This window comes from Fundulus heteroclitus, unplaced genomic scaffold (assembly GCF_011125445.2).
Source record: "Fundulus heteroclitus isolate FHET01 unplaced genomic scaffold, MU-UCD_Fhet_4.1 scaffold_249, whole genome shotgun sequence".
Classification (NCBI taxonomy): Eukaryota; Metazoa; Chordata; class Actinopteri; order Cyprinodontiformes; family Fundulidae; genus Fundulus; species Fundulus heteroclitus.
This window is the reverse complement of record NW_023396660.1, coordinates 9,449-29,969: the sequence shown is the minus strand read 5'-3', so window position 1 is coordinate 29,969 and position 20,521 is coordinate 9,449. Positions and strand designations below refer to the sequence as shown.

General features: G+C 45.6%; 1 protein-coding gene across 1 annotated transcript; it reads right to left on the bottom strand.

Moving 5' to 3' along the window:
* Positions 1 to 1,221: 1,221 nt before the first annotated feature.
* LOC118559236 (GTPase IMAP family member 9-like) lies at positions 1,222 to 16,847 on the bottom strand. Its single transcript, XM_036129904.1, has 6 exons — positions 16,805 to 16,847; positions 16,575 to 16,651; positions 14,990 to 15,061; positions 14,728 to 14,893; positions 1,368 to 2,087; positions 1,222 to 1,235 (listed from the first exon to the last, which is right to left on the bottom strand). The coding sequence occupies exons 1-6, from the start codon at positions 16,845 to 16,847 to the stop codon at positions 1,222 to 1,224; spliced, it is 1,092 nt and encodes a 363-aa protein (XP_035985797.1).
* Positions 16,848 to 20,521: the final 3,674 nt, after the last annotated feature.

The following is a 20,521-nucleotide window of genomic DNA, read 5'->3' as shown; positions in this document are numbered from 1 at the left end:
AACGGTAAGCTTTGTTTTTTTTTTCCTGCGCGGCGATCATGGCAGCGTCGGCCGTTTTTTTTTTGTTGTTGTTTGCAATCACCGTCCAGGAATGGGTATATGTTTAATGTTTGTCTTATTTGAAATGTTTTTGAGTAGTCTATCCTGGTAGCAGGCTATCATGTTAGCGCCTGCTACCATGATAGCCTATATGCTATCATGGTAGCAGGCGCTACTTTATTAACATGTCGGCCACCAAAATACTCTTACCTTGACTTGATGTCGCTGGAATTGGGTCAGGATGTTCTTCGGTTGTGCCCTTTCCTCCGACAAAATGCTTGCTACATATGTACTTGAATTTGGTAACTTTTTCCGGGTTGAACTGTTGTGTAGGCCGACCGCCCCGGTGTTCCAAGCACACACATTTCTCCTTGGCAGTCTTGAAGAAAACATCCTTCATATGCGGCCGATCAGCGTACCTCGAGTCGCTGTTGCACGTTCCATAGCAACAATGTTTAAAAACCATGGTCTTAGATTTGGAAAAAGCAGTCGTTTACCGAGTAAAACCAAGGCTAACGCATGTCTCTTTTAAAGCAAAGCAGCCGCGGATTTTCAGGAGTTTGCCCCACTGCGTACCACGTGACGTGACGTCATGGTGACGTTGTGTTTCTAAAAATAGCTCGCGCGCGGTACCGCATTCACAGTTACATGGTTATTCAGAAATCAGAGCTAACCTCCTTTGGAGTTAACATCTGATATTAATACAGAGACAATATCATTGGATGGTGATAAGGAATAAGGATTTAAACTCTAATTGCAGTTACATTGGGGTTCTCACAGCCTGCTGGATAAACCTGGTCGGTTAACAGTCCGACCTGATCATTTATTCCAGCATAAACGAGTTCATAACAGCAAGTTAACTAATGCATTAGGGGTATAAATATTTATAAGCTCATAGCTAACATCACCACCATTTGAACTATATTTGTTATAGCGGAATTTTGAGTTGAATGATTTATTATTTAAATTATAATACCAAATTATAATTAATAATAATAATCATATTCAACCAGCTTATGGCATAACAGCGATTAAACTTGATTCTGATTCTGAAGGTTAGATAGATAGATAGATAGATAGATAGATAGATAGATAGATAGACAGATAGATAGATAAAATAATTGAACAAAAAATATAAATCTTCTGTTACTCATCATTAGTTATGTCCCTTAAGATGCACTTTCAAACTTTCCTTGCTGTGCTCAAAAGCACAGCAAGGAAACATAACACATTTACACAAGACATAATGTTTACACTTCTTTTTTTAATCTGGCCTTAGATGATCTATGTAGGATGTTCTCTACATCTTCTCCACAGAATAATCCCACTTGCAAACAACACCAAACCAAAAATGAACACACGCTTCTCTCTTGTATATGTGACTGAACTCCTAAACAAACGGCAGACTAATACTTGTTCTTTCTGCCGGTGTTTCAGCATGCTGGTGGTGTAGCAGCCGCCATTGTTTTTTGTCATCATCTTTTCAATGGTGTTGATCAGCTGCGCCACCTGGAACCGGTTGCTTCTGGTCTCCTCCTGCTGGTTGTTTTTCCAGTATTTATTATCAACGACATGGCACCTCTCTCCGCACCTTGACACCAGATTTTTCAGTTGTCGATTTCTTCCAATAAACTCCTCGATCTTCATTTCATCAGCCAACTGGTTGCCGTGTGTGAAAACGACTACAGAATACTTAAAAACATCAGCAGAGAAATAGTCCTCTATGTTCCTGATGACCTGTTCCTCCTGTGACGTAAACTTCTCCACTCTCAGCACAAGAAGAAAAGCATGGGGCCCAGGAATGCACTCTGAGACACACCTAACTATCTCACCCTTCAGCTCCTTCTCAGACAGGCCAGAATGGAAAAAGCCAGGAGTGTCGATCACAGTGAGGCTCCTGCCATGAACGTGTCCCGTCTCTCCCTGACACCGAGCCTCCTCTGAGCTGGTAAAATGTTTGGGTCTGAAGACTTCCTTCTCAAAGATGGTGTTGGCCAGGCTGCTCTTCCCAGATCCAGTTTTCCCCAACAGGGCAATCCTCAGTGTGTCTGGCAGTAGGAGAAAAAAAATCAATTATAATGGATTTACCAATTATTTTATACAATTAAACCGCTGCTGCTGACATTAAATATTTCCAAAAATGCAATATACACTCCCTGATTGACGATCTATAAGGCGGTTGACACATCAAGCTAAGCTCCATGTGCAGACCCACTTTTATGTTAGTCAGAAACATTTTGTGGTCCATCACCCTGTCCAGTGGATTTCTGAAGAGTGGATATTTTTCCTGTTCTTTGTTTACACTCCTTCATTTTTAATGATTTAAATTTTTTTTTCCACATGTGTCATGTTTACAATCAGAAACTTAAATGCATGTTGAAGTGGATGGAATAGATTACACAATACTCTGAAAAGTGAGGGGTGCATATTCACCTCTCTGAGTTACTGTAATACTTTGTTAAAAACCCTTTGGCTCCAATTCCAGTTGCCTCTCTTCTGGGGAACGTCTCTGCCTGCTCTCAGATCTTCTGGTTCTGATCTATTCTGCAGAACCAGAACCAAACATGGAGAACCAGTATTTAGCTCCTATGCTTCACAAATCTGGAACAAACTTCCAGAAAACTGCAAAACAGTAGAAACACTGTGTAAGTGCTGTTGAATTCATGTTAAAATGAATCATTTATAATTTATGTTGTTAAATAGTTTAGGTAAAAACTTGAAATGAGTAAACTCATGTGCGTGTTATAAGATAAAACACGGGTTAATTTCATAAAGTATTATAAGTTTGTTTTATCGCCGCTGTTATGTTTCAGCCAGGAACCAATGTTCGTACTTGTGTACCACTACGGTAAATGAATCGATGCAGCACTATGAAACTAGATTGCAAAGCCTGATCCAAGCGTGTCAAGAACCTCTCTTCATGACAAGCGGCTAATGAGGTATTACTATTATTTGTTTTAGTGATGCATTTGTTTATACTTATGCAGCGCAGCATTTTGCTCTTATTTGTACTTGGACACTGTTTGTTTGAGCTGATTTTTATATTTGTGTCTGTACAGTTCTCACGGCATGAAAGTGTGAACGTCATAAAGTGTGTAAATGGAGTGTCATGTTGAACGACATGAGAGAAAAGATCAAACAAATGCCAGTTAAAGAGAAAACGATCCGTGTCTGCCGTGACGAGAGCTACACACCGAGTTCCTTTTAAGTCAACACTGAAAACCCACCCAAATGTGATGTGTATTGATATTTTCACCTGATACAATTTAATGTTTGTTACGGGTCTCACTTTTTTTTTTTTTTTTTTTGCCCTTAGTCAGATTGGGTAAACAATACATTTCAAGTCTTGTTCTTAATTAGATTTAGGTCTGGACTTTGGACCAAATCCACTTATTAATTTGCATCTAAACCATTCCTCTATTGTTAAAGCTCCACACCAGACCCAAGTCATTTTCACCTCCCCTGACCTGCAGGAGAAATACTTCCTCACAGCATCATGCTGCCATTACCATCTTTCACCATTGAGGCGGTTGAAAAGGGAGGCAAATGCACAGCAAACTGATTAGATTTGCTTGTAAAATATTTCAATAAATATGCATTTTCCTTTCTTCCTTTTCACAGCAAGCTTCAACAGTGTCATATATTTAAAATCCCAATGAAAGACGCTGAAGTTTGTGATTTTAATGTGTTGATTTTAAGGGATGAAAACGCGTTTAAAGGTACTGCAGAAGCTCTTCTTATGTGATCGTGTTGTTTCCGTCCTGCAACACTCTCAGTGCACAGTGAACGATTCTTTGCCTGCAAGGAGAAACAAAATGGAGGAGCCGCCGTCTAGGAGGCGGTGCTATAAAGCAGATCTGAAACTAAGACAGTTCACCTCTGTGCTGTTCTTTGTTTTGTTCAGACGGTAGAGTAAATGTTCTGTTTCGTTTCAGATTAACAAGTCTACACTCTGGAAGAAAAACATGACTCACCATCCATAACAAAGAAGAGATTGGAACCGTGTTTCAGAAAAATGCTGCTGATGGTGTTTGTCTTCGCTGGGCGAGTTCTATCCTGTTGCACTCAAACGTGGCTCGACAACTTAGTTTCACTCATAATCTAGCTGAGCCACAGGACCATTTCCTGTCAACCCCAAAGCTAGAGAAAGGGTGTGTGCTATGTAATTTAACTCAACTCAAACTTTATTTATAAAGCACATTTAAAACAACCGGGGTTGACCAAAGTGCTGTACAGAAATCACAGTTGCAGAGAATAAGATACAAACTGAATGCTAAAATACATAAACACAATGCAAAAAGAAAAATTTAATGGAGATAAATATAATAGGATAAATGTTTCAATTTAAATAAAATAAATGTTAAAATAAAATATAATTTTGCCAAATGTCCACTTAGACTTGATTAAAAGCCAGGGAGAAGAAATGTGCTTTTAGAGGGGATTTAAAAACCTCCAAGGAGCCTGCCGATCGAATATGCCAAGGCAAGTTATTCCAGAGTCTCGGTGTCGCTGCCATAAAGGCACGGTCACCTTTGGTTTTAAGTCTGGTTTTAGGCATGGCCAGTAGCAACTGATTGGAGGATCTCAGTGTTCTGGCCGGGACATGGATTTAGAGAAGCTCAGTCAAATACTGGGAGGCTAGACCATTAGGAGCTTTAAAAACAAACAATACAATTTTAAAATCTATTCTAAAAACAACCGGAAGCCAGTGCAGCGAGGCTAGAACGAGTGATATGTGGTCACGTTTACGTGTGCCAGTAAGGAGACGGGCAGCTGCATTTTGTACCAACTGCAAACGGTGTAAAAGTGAGTGGTCCAAGCCAGCATATAATAAATTACAGTAATCTAATCTTGTATTAATAAAAGCATGGATTACAGTCTCCAGATCTCTGCCTGGCAGGTACCCTTTCACTTTTGATAAAATTCTTAACTGGTAAAAACTGTTTTTTACGACCGATCTAACCTGGCGATCGAATTTCAACCTGTCATCAAATATTACACCTAAGATTTTTTATGAGAGAATTTTTCGGTGTGAGAGGGCACAAGGAGCCAGGAGGAAAAACTGCTGGACTACAACCAAACATAATAATTTCGGTCTTATTTTCATTCAGATTCAAAAAGTTTGAGGTCATCCAAGATTTTACATCGTTTAAGCAGTCAGAAAAATGACTGTACAGGCCTGTTGGATTTTGATGCTAAAGGGAAGTAGATCTGGACATCATCAGCATAACAATGAAAAGAAAGATTTTGGTTCCTGAAAATTGATCCAAACGGTAACATATATAGAAGAAAAAGAATAGGTCCAAGAATGGAGCCTTGGGGAACCCCAGAACTCAAAGGAGCTGAAGATGAGGTGAATTCACCTAGCTGCACTGAAAAGCTCCGATCAGTCAAATAAGACTGGAACCATGAGAGAGCAGATCCTGTAATGCCCACCCACTGCTCAAGTTGCGTTAAGAGGATCCCATGGTCCACAGTGTCAAAGGCAGCTGTTAGATCAAGGGGCACTAGCATAGCAGGATTTCCTGAGTCAACAGTCACCATTAAATCATTAAAAACTCTCAACAGTGCTGTCTCAGTGCTATGAAAAGGTTTGAAACCAGATTGAAACTTCTCATATATATCATTGGCCACAGAGAATGATTGAATCTGGATAAAAAACACTTTCTCTAAAATTTTAGATAAAAATGGCAATTTAGAGATAGGCCTAAAGTTGGACAACACAGAGGGATCTAGATTTTTCTTTTTAATCAGAGGTTGTACAACAGCATGTTTAAGAGCAGTTGGGACACATCCGGTACTCAGAGAGGAATTAACAAATAAAAGTATGACAGAGCCCACCTTAGTAAATACCTCTTTAAAAAGACGAGAGGGGATGCTGTCTGAGGGACATTTTGTAGGTCGGAGATGCTGAACTATACTGGCCAGTGAGGAGAGACACACAGGTTCAAAGTGATCAAAAACAGCATTTAAAGGAGGAACGGTGAGGTCAAGGCTAGGGCCTACGGAAGAGAAGGCAGGTGGCCTTAGAGCAGATACTTTATCAATAAATTAAAAAAAAAACTCTCACAAAGGGTAAGCGATGGTACAACTGGGGAGATATCACAAGGATTTACAAGAGAGTTAAATCGGAGTAGTCAGTAGATCAGGGAGGACAGGACGAATCCAACTCATGTGCATATGCAGTACACGCTGCACCGCGGGGAAGTAGCGTCCGTCATGGATTAGACAAGCATCAAATCCTCCAACAAAAGTCGCCAGGTAAGCCTTGAATTTCACAATCATGCCACCTCGTTTTCCGCGTCTTCTAGAGCGCTTTTTCCGAGGAAGAGCACAGGGTAAACGCAAGAGGTGTACAGGTAGGCTACTCCAGCAAACACAGGTGGGAGGCTATGTTGGTTTCCCAGTCTGGGCTTTAAGTTTAAAAAACGACCTTGTTTAAAGTGCATTTGTTTTCTATTTAAATAAACATAATAGAAATTCACAAAAAATCTCATTAATTAATATTAATCCACCCTGATTGTAGGATATTTTGTATAGATCAACATAAAAACATGGCCTGTCCTGTCCTAGAAACCTGTGTCGATAAGTCTGACCTTCATAAACGCTGCTTTTTACTCAACGTCATCAAGCACAATCCTTATTGACACACTACAATGTAGTACTGTTAAAAATGTCAGTTTACGCGGTGACGGACGTGGGTTACTGACCTGGTAGCTGTGCTGTCGCTGGGTGGGTCCTGGGTGGGTCTGGGGTCCCTGGGGCGCGCCGCCCTCGGGCGTAGTAGTGACTTACCCAGCCTGGATGTCTACTGTCGAATGTATGGTGAGATGTTTGAATGTTAGTGTTGGGGAGGGGTTAAATCTACGGGTGGGGTGGGAGGGGGGGGGGGTGGACGTTCTGGTGGGCTTGTGTCCGGCCCCCTGTCCCGGTCCTGGTCCGTGTAGTCTCCCGGTGCGGGTTTCACCTGGGGGGTGGGGTTTGGGATGGCTCGTGTGGGCTGGCTGGCCAGGGTCCCCCATCTTATTAATTTATTTATTTATTTATTTGTATTTATTTATTTATATATATATTACTATTATTATTATTATTATTATTACTATTATTATTATTAATTTTTTTTGGGGGGGGGTAAAGCCAGTAGGCTTGGGGGGTGGGCTGGTGGAGGTAGAGGTGTTGGTCCTGGTGGGTGGTTGGCTGGCGGGCCCTGCGGCCTCTCCCCGGCCCCCGGGCTATGGTGGTGCCGCTGGAGGGGCCCCTTTCTCCGGGCTTTCGGGGAGCGGGGGTGCCTATTGGAGTCAGTAGGGGAGCTGGCTCCCTGGGTTGGCTCCCCAGTCCTTTGCTCCCCATCCCCGGACTCCTCCCTCTGCCTGCTCCATCACACCGCCACACATGTAGGTCCTTGGGGAGAGGCCGTTACTGGAGGTTGCCACCTTTTGGTGACGTCCCTCTCCCCAATTTTATCATGCACTTTAGACACTTTCACTCCAAACATTTTCACAACACACATTCATGTAGGCCACGATATGGGGGGGTGGGGGGAAGAAGTCTGGGGGGGGCTTATGTTGTGTGAGCCTCGCCTCGGGCGGCTCCCTTCACCCCCTCTCGCATTTAGACATTGAGGGTTCTGGGTAGTTGCTTGGAGGGGGGGCGCTGGCACCAGCTTCCTTCCGGAGGGGGGGTGGGCTGTGCCATGCACAACATCTGAGCGGGCGTAGGGAGGATCGGGGGTATTTTGCACACCCCCGATCTCCGATCGCTGCACGGAGTCTGGGGCCTAGAGGAGGTGCGGGCCACTGGGTCCGGGGTCTTGGCGGGGGGCTGCTGCGGGTAGCCAGCGGCTTACCGGGTCTGGGGCTGACACCTCTGCTCTCCCCAGGAAGGGATGGGGGGCAGGGGTGGCTAGGGTAAGGTCGGGGTGGGAGGGGGTTTATTAGGTATATAGTGGGTGAAGGGGGGCTCTGGTCGGGTGCCCCGTACGGGTCGTGTTGGCCCCCCCTCTTTGTGGGGCCTGATCCAGGGGGCGTCTTGTCCGGGGGCGGGGCCAGGGGTCGGGCACAGGCAGTCGTATTGTTGAATTGTGGTGACCCCCCCCCACTTGGGATTTTTGGATGTGAATGCTATGTGGGAATGTGTGTACAGCGTCCTTTTTTTGTGTCTGTGTGTGGCGAGTGGGGCACAAGGGAGGGATGGTGTGAATGAGTTTTTATTTTATTTTTTTTCCAGGTACGGGCCCGGTCCGCTCCGTCTCCCAAGAACATCTCAAGTCTCCGCTAGGTGCGGAGCCCATCCCCCCACGTCCTGCCCTCCTCCGCTGCGTTGGCGGGCGCCTTACACTGGCTCCCTGTATCTCAGAGAATAGACTTTAAAATACTTCTGTTAGTCTAGAAATCCTTAAATGGCTTAGCACCTAAATACATCACAGACTTGTTATCAGTGTATCAACCCTCCAGACCACTAAGGTCTTCTGGCTCCAGTCTACTCCACATACCTAGAACCAGAACTAAACATGGAGAAGCAGCATTTAGTTCCTATGCTCCGTTTATCTGGAACAAACTTCCAGAAAACTGTAAAAGTGCGGAAAGCCTGAGTTCTTTTAAATCAAGATTAAAAACACATCTGTTTAAAATTGCCTTTGACTGTTCTAGTTAAACAGTTTTACTGTTTTTAATGTTCTTTTTTGTTACTACATTCTATCCCTACTTGCTTTTATTCTATTTTCTATCTACATTTTATTATTTTGGTATATCTTAATCATGTAAAGCACTTTGTATTGTCTTGTACTGAATTGTGCTATATAAATAAATTTGCCTTGCCTTTTGCCTTGCCTTGGCCCTCTGGCGCATTTACGATCCTCGGGTTTGGGTCGGGTTCCTGGGTGGGCGCCGGCCCATTCCCGGCGGTGGCTTCACGGAGCCTGGCCCCCCGGGGGGCGGCCGGGGCCCCCGCACGGGGGCGGGCGCCCCTGGGGCCTCTGGCCCCCAGGGCCCATAGCCAGGACCACTTCAGCGCGGCCGGCTGCCGGCTTATATACAGAAAGGCTATAATTTATTTATTTATTTTCTTTTACTTTCTTTTTTTAGGTATCACATTACACATGAAAGAAAAAAAAATGTCAGTTTAATCTAAGTAATTGTCAACAGGGTTTCTAACAACGGCTGAAAACTACTTTAGGGAAACAATTTTCTTCCCAGTTTTGGTAAGAATTACTTTAAGCCACTGAAAGATTATATGCAGTCAAGTAAAAAATATAATTGTTGTAAATAAAGCATCTGAAAGTGTAGTTTTGTTGAGCTTGTACAGAAGTCTATATTTCAGATTTCAGACTCTGGCTTAGACTCGTTATCACACCAGTCTGCTGTCAACATACTGGACTGCTTTTCATTTTGGAGCAAAATGAAACTTTATTGGGCGGTGCTGTGGGTAGCACTGTTGCCTTGCAGCAAGAAGGCTTCTGGGTTCAAATCCAACCCTGGGTCTTTCTGTATGGAGTTTGCATGTTCTCTCCGGGTACTCCGGCTTCCTCCCACAGTCCAAAAACATGACTGTTAGGTTAATTGGTCTCTCTAAATTGTCCTTAGGTGTGAGTGTGTGTATGAATGGTTGTTTGTCCTGTTTGTCTCTGTGTTTCCTTGCCACAGACTGGCGACCTGTCCAGGGTGTACCCCGCCTCTCGCCCATTGAACGCTGGAGACAGGCACCAGCAACCCCTGCGACCCCATGAGGCATTAAGCGGGTTAGAAGATGGATGGATGAAACTATATTTCCATTACATATACTGTCCTAAAGGAGTAGAAGAGAGGGTTTCTGTTAAAGCTGACTTTCCTGTATTCTGTCGCCACCCAGTCAAAAGCTTATGGCACTACAGAGAACGGTGTTTGAACCTTCCCCACTTCTTGGATCAAATCGCACCATGTCTAAGCTTAAATATATCATGTTCTCTGCCCTGTCAGTGCATTACAGACAGCTGTGTTTTCATAGGTGGAAATTATCATAATTAACAGAAATAAAGGCTTGAAAACATCCATATGTATGTAAATAATCCATGTAATTTGCTTCACTTAGTGAACTGATTTACTGGAATAATTTAGCAAATGATTTCCTGTATTCTCCTGATCTTTTGTCTGTCTACCCCGCTGCCATTTTGTTTTACACCGAACATCTTTTATGGAAGCCATGTTAAGATTTTCAATAAACATTCTGTGGGAGTTCAGTATCGTTGTTTATGTGGAGGATATACTTATTAAAAAAATGTGGTTTCAGCATCATTATTTTGATTTTAAAACGTTTAGGTCATATAACATGGTTGTATTTAAGTGAAGTAATGTAAAGTTTAAATGAGTACATTCTATGTACAGGGGAGGATGAGTTAAGGCAAAGTAGATGTATGAAGTAAAAGTAAATGTAATATTCTGAGTATAGTTCTGGTTTTTGTTTTTCTCTTGTCTTTGATTATCTTGCTGTTTTGATTTTTGTCTTGTCTGGGTCCTCGTTTTGTTGGTGTAATGTTTTGGTTTGCCCTGTGGTTGTTATCACTTTTAGTCATAGCCTGTTCTTCTGTTTTTAGTTTGTTCTGCTTAGGTTTATTTTTATCCTTAGACTTGTCCTGTTTGCTCCCTTAATTATTTCCACCTGGGTTTTGGTTAATTAGTCCCTCCCTATTACTGTGTCTGCCCGCCTATTTAAACCCCTCTTTGTTTTCTGTCTGTTGCCGGGACTTCATTATCACCACGACCATTTCAATGGTAAGAGCCATCCTGCATTCTGTCTGACCTGTTCTTTGTTTTTTTGAATCTGCCCAGCTTTTTTGTATGGGAAGCATCAGTAGCCTGGAACCTGTCTGTTTGCCTGTTAAACTCATTCCTTTAATAAACTCCACAAAAGGGATAACGACTGCGTCTGGTGGAAGTCTGAGTTCATCGCTACACAAATCATTACAGTAAGTCCCGGCCAGTAAGATGAACCGATCACCAAGACGCTTTCTCCGCTCGGGTGCTGCTATGCTGCGCGAGCCCGGTAAGCCTTCTAGTACGCCGGTGCTCGCTGCTCACTCACCTCAAACCTCCCGTCTGTCCTCCTCGGAGCATGCCCGTCCATTCTCAGACTTTTTCCTTGAGGTTCATGCGGACGTGGTGCAGGACCTCCGTCCGGACCTTTTTTCGGAACCGGCTCAGTTTCCCTCTCCTAATGAGGTGCCGCAAGGACCGCCATCGGCTTCAGCGGTAGCGCCCCGTCTGGAGTTATCAGCCCTCCAGCAAAGTCCGCCACCTCGCCGCCGAAGAAAGAAGCGCTCGCATGCCGTCCATCCGTCCATCTTAGGCGAGCAGCCGCCCGAGGAGCCAGCTCGGCCTCACCCGACGGCCGAGTCCCAGCCTCAGCCTACTTCCGGTCCAGCAGACAGGGATTACAAGCTTCCCAGAGCCGAAAGGCCCACAGCTCCCCCTGCTGGCGTCCGGGACTTGGAGTGTTCAACACTGGAAAATAAAATCAGAACTTTTGCCCCCATAATCAAGCGTCTCAGGGAGGCTCTTTTTCTCCAGTACTCTTTTCTCCAGCTGGAGAAGAAATTAAAGGAGGTAGAGGGTCTTTACAGGTCAGCCCTTCAAGCGTTCTACTGCCGACCTGAATCTGTCTCCGAGGGTCCGGCCGACGCCTCGGCTCCTGGGTCTGTCTCCGAGGGTCCGGCCGACGCCTCGGCTCCTGGGTCTGTCACCGAGGGTCCAGCCAACGCCTCGGCTCCTGAGTCTGTCACCGTGGTTCTGGCCGACGCCTCGGCGCCCGTCAAGCCTAACGGGGGGGTCCGGGAGGACCTGCCTCCGCCCAAGTCACGAGAGGGGGTCCGGGAGGACCTGCCTCCGCCCAAGTCACGAGAGGGGGTCCGGGAGGACCTGCCTCCGCCCAAGTCACGAGAAGGGGTCCGGGAGGATCTGCCTTCGCCCAAGTCCGATGAGGGGGGTCAGGAGGTCCTGCCTCCGCCAACACGTGACGTGGGAACCCAGAGGGGCCCGTCACTGTCCTGCGACGTGGGAACCCAGAGGGGCCCGTCACTGTCCTGCGACGTGGGAACCCAGAGGGGTCCGTCACCGACAAGTGACGTGGGAACCCAGAGGGGTCCGTCACCGACAAGTGACGTGGGAACCCAGAGGGGTCCGTCACCGACTAGTGATGTGGGAACCCAGAGGGGTCCGTCACCGACATGTGACGTAGGAACCCAGATGGGTCCGTCGCTGACCAGTGAGGCGGGATTCCAGGGGGATCTTTCGTTCTTCGGGCACCCTGGGCCTCCGAAGCTGATGCAGCAACCGTGGTCTCCTGGAGTCTTTGAGCCTCTCGGAGTTATGTGCAAGTCTGGACCTCCTATTGCCCTCATAGACTGCCAACTTTGGGAGAGACTTTATTGGATGTCTCTTTCTGAGACCCTTCAGGAGCTGATCCTGAGACTCCTGGTGGCTAAGGGTTTGACATTGGCTCCTGAAGCCTGTAGCCAGGCTCCCACCTTAGCAGCCTGTAGCCAGGCTCCCACCTTAGCAGCCTGTAGCCAGGCTCCCACCTTAGCAGCCTGTAGCCAGGCTCCCACCTTAGCAGCCTGTAGCCAGGCTCCCCCTTCAGTCGCCTGTAGCCAGGCTCCCCCTTCAGTCGCCTGTAGCCAGGCTCCTTCTTTAGACGCCTGTAGCCAGGCTCCTTCTTTAGTCACCTGTAGCCAGGCTCTTTAGTCGCCTGTAGCCAGGCTCCCCCTTCAGTCGCCTGTAGCCAGGCTCCTTCTTTAGTCGCCTGTAGCCAGGCTCCTTCTTTAGTCGCCTGTAGCCAGGCTCCTTCTTTAGCAGCCTGTAGCCAGGCTCCCACCTTAGCAGCCTGTAGCCAGGCTCCCACCTTAGCAGCCTGTAGCCAGGCTCCCACCTTAGCAGCCTGTAGCCAGGCTCCCCCTTCAGTCGCCTGTAGCCAGGCTCCTTCTTTAGACGCCTGTAGCCAGGCTCCTTCTTTATTCGCCTGTAGCCAGGCTCCCCCTTCAGTCGCCTGTAGCCAGACTCCCCCTTCAGTCGCCTGTAGCCAGGCTCCCCCTTCAGTCGCCTGTAGCCAGGCTCCTTCTTTAGACGCCTGTAGCCAGGCTCCTTCTTTAGTCGCCTGTAGCCAGGCTCCTTCTTTAGTCGCCTGTAGCCAGGCTCCTTCTTTAGTCGCCTGTAGCCAGGCTCCCCCTTCAGTCGCCTGTAGCCAGACTCCCCCTTCAGTCGCCTGTAGCCAGGCTCCTTCTTTAGACGCCTGTAGCCAGGCTCCTTCTTTAGTCGCCTGTAGCCAGGCTCCTTCTTTAGTCGCCTGTAGCCAGGCTCCCTCTTCAGTAGCCGTTAACAAGGCGCCGCCGCCTGTAGCCACTAACCAGGCGCCGCCGCCTGTAGCCTCTAACCAGGCGTGGGAACCCAGAGGGGCCCGTCACTGTCCTGCGACGTGGGAACCCAGAGGGGTCCGTCACCGATAAGTGACGTGGGAACCCAGAGGGGTCCGTCACCGACAAGTGACGTGGGAACCCAGAGGGGTCCGTCACCGACTAGTGATGTGGGAACCCAGAGGGGTCCGTCACCGACATGTGACGTAGGAACCCAGATGGGTCCGTCGCTGACCAGTGAGGCGGGATTCCAGGGGGATCTTTCGTTCTTCGGGCACCCTGGGCCTCCAAAGCTGATGCAGCAACCGTGGTCTCCTGGAGTCTTTGAGCCTCTCGGAGTTATGTGCAAGTCTGGACCTCCTATTGCCCTCATAGACTGCCAACTTTGGGAGAGACTTTATTGGATGTCTCTTTCTGAGACCCTCCAGGAGCTGATCCTGAGACTCCTGGTGGCTAAGGGTCTGACATTGGCTCCTGAAGCCTGTAGCCCGGGGCCTCCTGAAGCCTGTAGCCAGGCTCCCACCTTAGCAGCCTGTAGCCAGGCTCCCACCTTAGCAGCCTGTAGCCAGGCTCCCACCTTAGCAGCCTGTAGCCAGGCTCCCACCTTAGCAGCCTGTAGCCAGGCTCCCCCTTCAGTCGCCTGTAGCCAGGCTCCCCCTTCAGTCGCCTGTAGCCAGGCTCCTTCTTTAGACGCCTGTAGCCAGGCTCCTTCTTTAGTCGCCTGTAGCCAGGCTCCCCCTTCAGTCGCCTGTAGCCAGGCTCCTTCTTTAGACGCCTGTAGCCAGGCTCCTTCTTTAGTCGCCTGTAGCCAGGCTCCCTCTTCAGTAGCCGTTAACAAGGCGCTGCCGCCTGTAGCCACTAACCAGGCGCCGCCGCCTGTAGCCTCTAACCAGGCGCCGCCGCCCGTAGCCTGTAGTCCGGCGCCGCCCGTAGCCTGTAGTCCGGCGCCCTCCTTAGCCTGTAGTCCGGCGCCCTCCTTAACCTGTAGTCCGGCGCCTTCCGTACCCTGTAGTCCGGCGCCTTCCGTACCCTGTAGTCCGGCGCCTTCCATACCCTGTAGTCCGGCGCCTTCCGTACCCTGTAGTCTGGCGCCTTCTGTACCCTGTAGTCCGGCGCCAGGTTCTATTTTCTCCCTCTCCAGGCCCCACCAACAATCTCTGAGGGTCCTGCCGCGCTGCCGGCCTCCGGGGTTCCTGCTCCACAGCCGGCCTCCGGGCTTCCTGCCCAGCCGCCGGCCTCCGAGGTCCCTGCTCCGCCGCCGGCCTCCGAGGTCCCTGCTCCGCCGCCGGCCTCCGAGGTTCCTGCTCCGCCGACGGCCTCCGTGGTTCCGGCTCCGCCCGCGGCCTCCTGTCGCCTTGATCCGCCGACAGCCTCCTGGACGTCCGCCGGAGAACCTGTCACACCGGGGCCACCCGCCGGAGAACCTGTCAAGCCGAGGCCGCCCGCCGGAACGTCTGTCTCGCCGGGGCCGGCCTCCTGGACGCCCGCCGGAACGTCTGTCACGCCGGGGTCATTCTCCTGGACGCCCGCCGGAACGTCTGTCACGCCGGGGTCATTCTCCTGGACGCCCGCCGGAACGTCTTTCACGCCGGGGTCGTCCTCCTGGACGCCTGCCGGAACGTCTGTCACGCCGGGGTCGTCCTCCTGGACGTCCACCAGACTTGAGTTTAGAGACCAATTTGTTTGGGACATGTTTGTTAGTTTTTGTCCGCTCTGTCTGGGTTGTTTTTTGTTTGGACTTTCTTTTTGGACTGTTTGGTCTGTTAAACAGAACAGGAAATTAGAGGATATTCACCTACTGAGCCTGGTTTGGCCTTTGTGAAACAGAATGAGCCAGGATGCACTGATCTTACTAAGTCAAGCCTGGATTTATCTCTTCTCTTGAATTTCTAAATTCTGCTTTTGTGAAACAGGTTTCTACAAATGTCCATAAGGGGATAAAAGGCTGACTGAATTCTCTTTAGATGTTGTTCAAGGTTCAGGTCTGGGTACATTCCTACACCAAGATTTCGGGCCTGATCAGTGGATACTCTTCCATTGGTTCAAAAATTATTATTTCAGTTTTGTTTTTATTCAACTGTAAAAAATGTTAGCACATGTAAAGTAATAGAACACATTGGTCCTTTGTTACTTAAATTAGCAGCTGAAGTTCTTTCTTTAAATCAGGATTTTCTGTGAAAGAGGTTAACATTATATGCTAGGTTATTTGGAAAACTTTAATAAATTGACTATATTCGGTTTCTGACCACTTTAGAGAATATAAGGGTAGTTATATTGGACAGACTGTCAGGCTAAATTGAGGATATCCTGACTATTGTAATAAATCAAACATAATGAAATGCATAAAGCTAATATTTAATAATTTGTTAGTTAAAGAATATGCTGTGAACCATAGTGACTATTATAATAAATAAAATATAATGAAATGTATTAGGCTAATCTATATTGATTTATTTATGTAAAATAACATACTGTAAAATAGTAATGTTAATGTTCTGGACTAACTCAGATATACTGAAATGCATAAAGCTAATATGTAATGATTCAATTAAATATAAGAATAAAATCTCCTGGGCGTGGCACCTTTTATTTTCAAATGTTGGCAAGGTTTAGAGTTTGATGAAAGGGCTCTTAATCTCTCTCTAATCTGAACCTCTTACTTTGGGAACAATAAATAAATGACATCACATTATTTCAATAGTAAATCAAAGAAACACTTTCTGACGTGGCATTTCATTTTGGATCATCTTAAAAAGGTAAAACTATCTGCTATAGATCTGTATGACAGTATTTACGTCCCAGAAAAAGGCCTTGGAGCAAAATCAAAAGTGAAACGAAACTGTAGAGCATCTTTGACCTTAAAGAGGGAGCAACATATCATGATCGTGGCACTCACACTGGTTTGATTCATCACCCAACACACCTGGATAGCTCCGCCTTTCTCTCATCACCACTCACCTCATTCACCTGTCCCTGTCACTATTTAATCTCCCTCCTAACCAGAGACGAGTGCCAGATTTTTTCGAGCCATTTGGTTAGACAAATCCAGCGTTTTCTCTTGAGTACCTGACTGCCTGTTTCCTGACCCGATCTGTTTTCTCGTTTTCTGAGCCTGCCTGACCCCTGCCTGTTTTGCCTAGCCAATCTGTGTACCGACCTGGAACTGGACCTTGACTTCGCCTTGGATTTCCCCTCGGACCTTCCCCGGACCTCTGACCTGGATCTGACCCTGGACTGGACATCGGAACACGACAACTGGACATCCCCTTTGAACCCTCTGCCCACGATCCCTAACGGATCCGAACATCGGCTCGCCCCTCGAGCAACCAGTGACTGTAAAAGGCTTCTCCCCCGAGCTGAACAACCATCTCAGGCGGGTCCGCCTACCCACGGTCGCCGGCCCTCCTTTGTTCTCTCCCGTCTCCCGCATTCTAAGAGGTCAGTGGTTATTTTCCCTTTTACACATCAGCCCCGAAGTGTTGGCGAAATAACTCACCTGCTGTTCCTCTCTCCAGACCTCCCGGCCAAGGACGCTGAGGACAGTCCCACAGCGCGCAGCTGTCTTTTTCGTTTGAATAAACAAAACAAAGCACCCTCTGTCTGGTTGAATTCTGGGTCCTTTTGCTCCGTCGTGACACAACACTGTCTTTAAGTTCAAAGTTTTCTCAAAAACCCAACAACTGACAACATGGTCTTCACACTGCTTTCAAATCATCTTCGTCATGGCACGTAAGTAACTTTTAGTTCCTATAATTTGTCGGTAAAAATATACAAATAACAACAGCACTTGTAATTTAACATTGACAAATGATTTCCTGTATTCTCCTGATCTTTTGTCCGTCTACCCCACTGCCATTTTGTTTTACCCCGAACATCTTTTATTGAAGCCATGTTAAGATTTTCATTAACATTCTGTGGTAGATTAGTATTGTTTTATATATATATATATATATATATATATATATATATATATATATATATATATATATATTAGTGCTGTCAAACGATTCAAAATTTTAATCGCATAATGTCGATAGTTAACTTGAGATTAATCGCATATTTTATCCTTTTATTTCTGAAAGTGTAATAGCCTGTTTGGGCATTTTAATGTGCAATTTTGCAATAAATGACACTAATAAAATACATGATTGTACAAAACATGCATTTTTCAAGCACTTTTCAGAATTGGAATGAAAACATTCTGGTGCCAAATGTTAAACTCTGGACTATAATGGCTAAATGACTAATCATGACGCCCTGATGTTTACACCATGTGTAAACAAATGTGTAAATAAATACCTGTTTTCATGCCGATATATTTTTTTGCCTCTTAAACAAAGCTAGACATGGTATTATGCATAAACATATAAATTAATAAAAATTGTACATTTCAAAGAAGTCATAACTTTTGTTCATTTCTTCACTCTCTCACACATCTAATTCTGAGCTTTCACACCAACAACAATAATTTCTTTGAATATTTTTGCTTGCTGTTTATATCCATATTCATAGAGTTTAAGCCTGGAAGAAGGTTTTAAATTTCCAGGTCATTCCAGTCTTACACTTTGCTTGCAACTGGGTAGGAGCTTAGTACCCTGAATGAGACTGTTTAGCAACTGTTTAGTAACTCCAGGTACTTCGTTTGGCAACGTAATTCAGCCTTAGTTTGTCAAATACAGAGAAAACAAATTTTTAAGCATTAAAGTACGGTTTATGGGTTGGGGTTTCTGCAATTTTATCAATGTGTAAAAGCTCATCTTCAGAACCAATGTCTGATAAAATAGTGATCTGCACCATGTAATCTACTTTCAGCAGTTATCACCGGTTATTGCACCGTAAACTGCAGAAAATACGTGCTCTGTCTGCCTTTACTACCGTCGGGTCCTATGGCGGAGGGATAGTTCAGCTGGATAAAAAGTGTGGGCAGTGCAGGCAGGTCTCATAATAGCCCAAATAAGCGATTTCACTTTCAGAAACGTGCCCAAAAAAAAAAACGCAACCCGTGACTCATGAAATTTAGAAGCGCTTTTAGAAAAAAAAAGCCCAAAGTCGCATGTGTCCGAGGGTGGGTCTGTTTTGCTACAGCGCGGCGGGGGGGAAAACATTAGGGAACGGTGTGTGTGTTTTTGACACGACGCGCGATTAACGCCGACAAAAAAATTGTCGGCGTTAAAATGGGTTTGCGTTAACGGCGTTAATAACGCGTTTAACTGACAGCACTAATATATATATATATATATATATATATATATATATATATCTATATATCTATATATATATATATATATCTATATATATATATCTATATATATATATATATATATATATATATATATATATATATATATATATATATATATATATATATATCTCTATCTCATGGTTTTGAGGTGTTTGGCCCACATGCAGACACAGTCGAATACAGAAACAGTTTTAGGATGTTTATTAAAGGCTCCACTATGACTTTGCACACAACATGAGCAACAAGCGAGGACAGAAGGATTGCACACAGCATGAACGGCAAGCGAGATCGGAATGTCAGATCGGACTGCAGGGAAAAAAGGGAACAAGATTTAACTTGTGGAGCAGAGTTAGTAGAGCTCGTAAATACAGAATAGTAGCTTTACCATTTGCAAATGTGTGTGGAGAGTTGTGTGTCTGTATCTCGATTTGTGTGTGTGCAGTGGGATTTGAAAATGTGTAAATAAATCTGTAAATGTGTGAGGAGATTTGTGTGTCTGTACAACAATCTGCAAATGTGTAAAACTATTTGTGTGTAATGCGTTTTGCAAATGTGTAAAAAAAAATCCACAAATCTGTATTCGGATCTGCAAATGTGTACTGAGATTTGCAAATGTGTACTAAGATTTGCAAATGTGTAGATCAATCTATGAGCACACACAGAGACACTTCTGTCTGAAGTATTTTCGCTTCAAGACCCAGAAATATAAACAAATCATTGGTTACAAGTCAAGCGGTTTTTTTCGGTTGGCGCTCTTTACACACGTGATTTTTGCTACACTTCTGCCGCGTGAGATGCACAAATGCGTGGAAGGATTTGTATGTGTATTTTCTCAATTTGTAACCCCTTGCGCAGGCTCACAGGCTCAAAGGCTCACATGTTGCCCTGAGCGCAGGCTCACAGGCACACAGGCTGCCTCTTCCGGCTGTGGGAGGTCACGTGACTTTCAAGGATTGTACCAAAGCGTGTTGCTTCCAGGCTGATAAGGCAATTTGTCATAACTATATAACTTTCTCCCTTTAACGGCAAAGGTTTCTTGTTTTAATGAGAGACTTATCTTGCTAAAACCAGATAATTGTCTCCTCATAACAACGCAACATAACCTGGCATCAGCTCGCGGGATATTTGAGTGTCATGGAGAAGAGGAGAGATGGAGGGAGATTATTTCTTTTTTAAGAAGTCATCATTTGTCGGAGGAATATATTTCTGCACTGAGGAGTGACAAGGTAAGTCATGCATATACAGTAAGTCCTCTACTTGAAATTTGATCAATTCGGCAGTAATTATTTATATTTAACAACTATGCTCTGGATACACCTACAGCCCTGGGGTCCGTTCTTCGTACGTCGCTAACTCAGTTAGCAGGATTTCATTGTTGACGATTTGACATGATCTTGGATCGTTTGGTTCTTCGAAAGACTTCCTGCACTTGTCATAGCAACATGTGCGCCAGCTTAAACCTGCTCGAGAGCAGGCTTATTTCATGTAAACAAGATTAGATCACGGCTGTATAAGCGGAGGAGATAGGGAAGTCTGCCGTAGCCATGTCCATTTTTACGACTGCAACCTGTTGCGGAAGGTGCAAGAATAATTTGCAGAGTTTTTCGAATTAATCGCGTATTGCGCAATAGACAGGATCCTTTAGCGCAGCGCGACAGTGTAATTGAAGAGAGATTTTTCTTGGTGGCTGTTATAAACAGACAAACACATCATTTAACATTGGCTTTTAAAGAGGAAAAAGTGGTGTTGGAGCCATAAATCTAAAAATATTTAAGTTATTTGTATGATGGTTTGCTTTTTATTTTTATCATATTCAGTAAGAAGATTTGTTCGGGCCATTTTATTGTGAAGTTTAGTTTTAC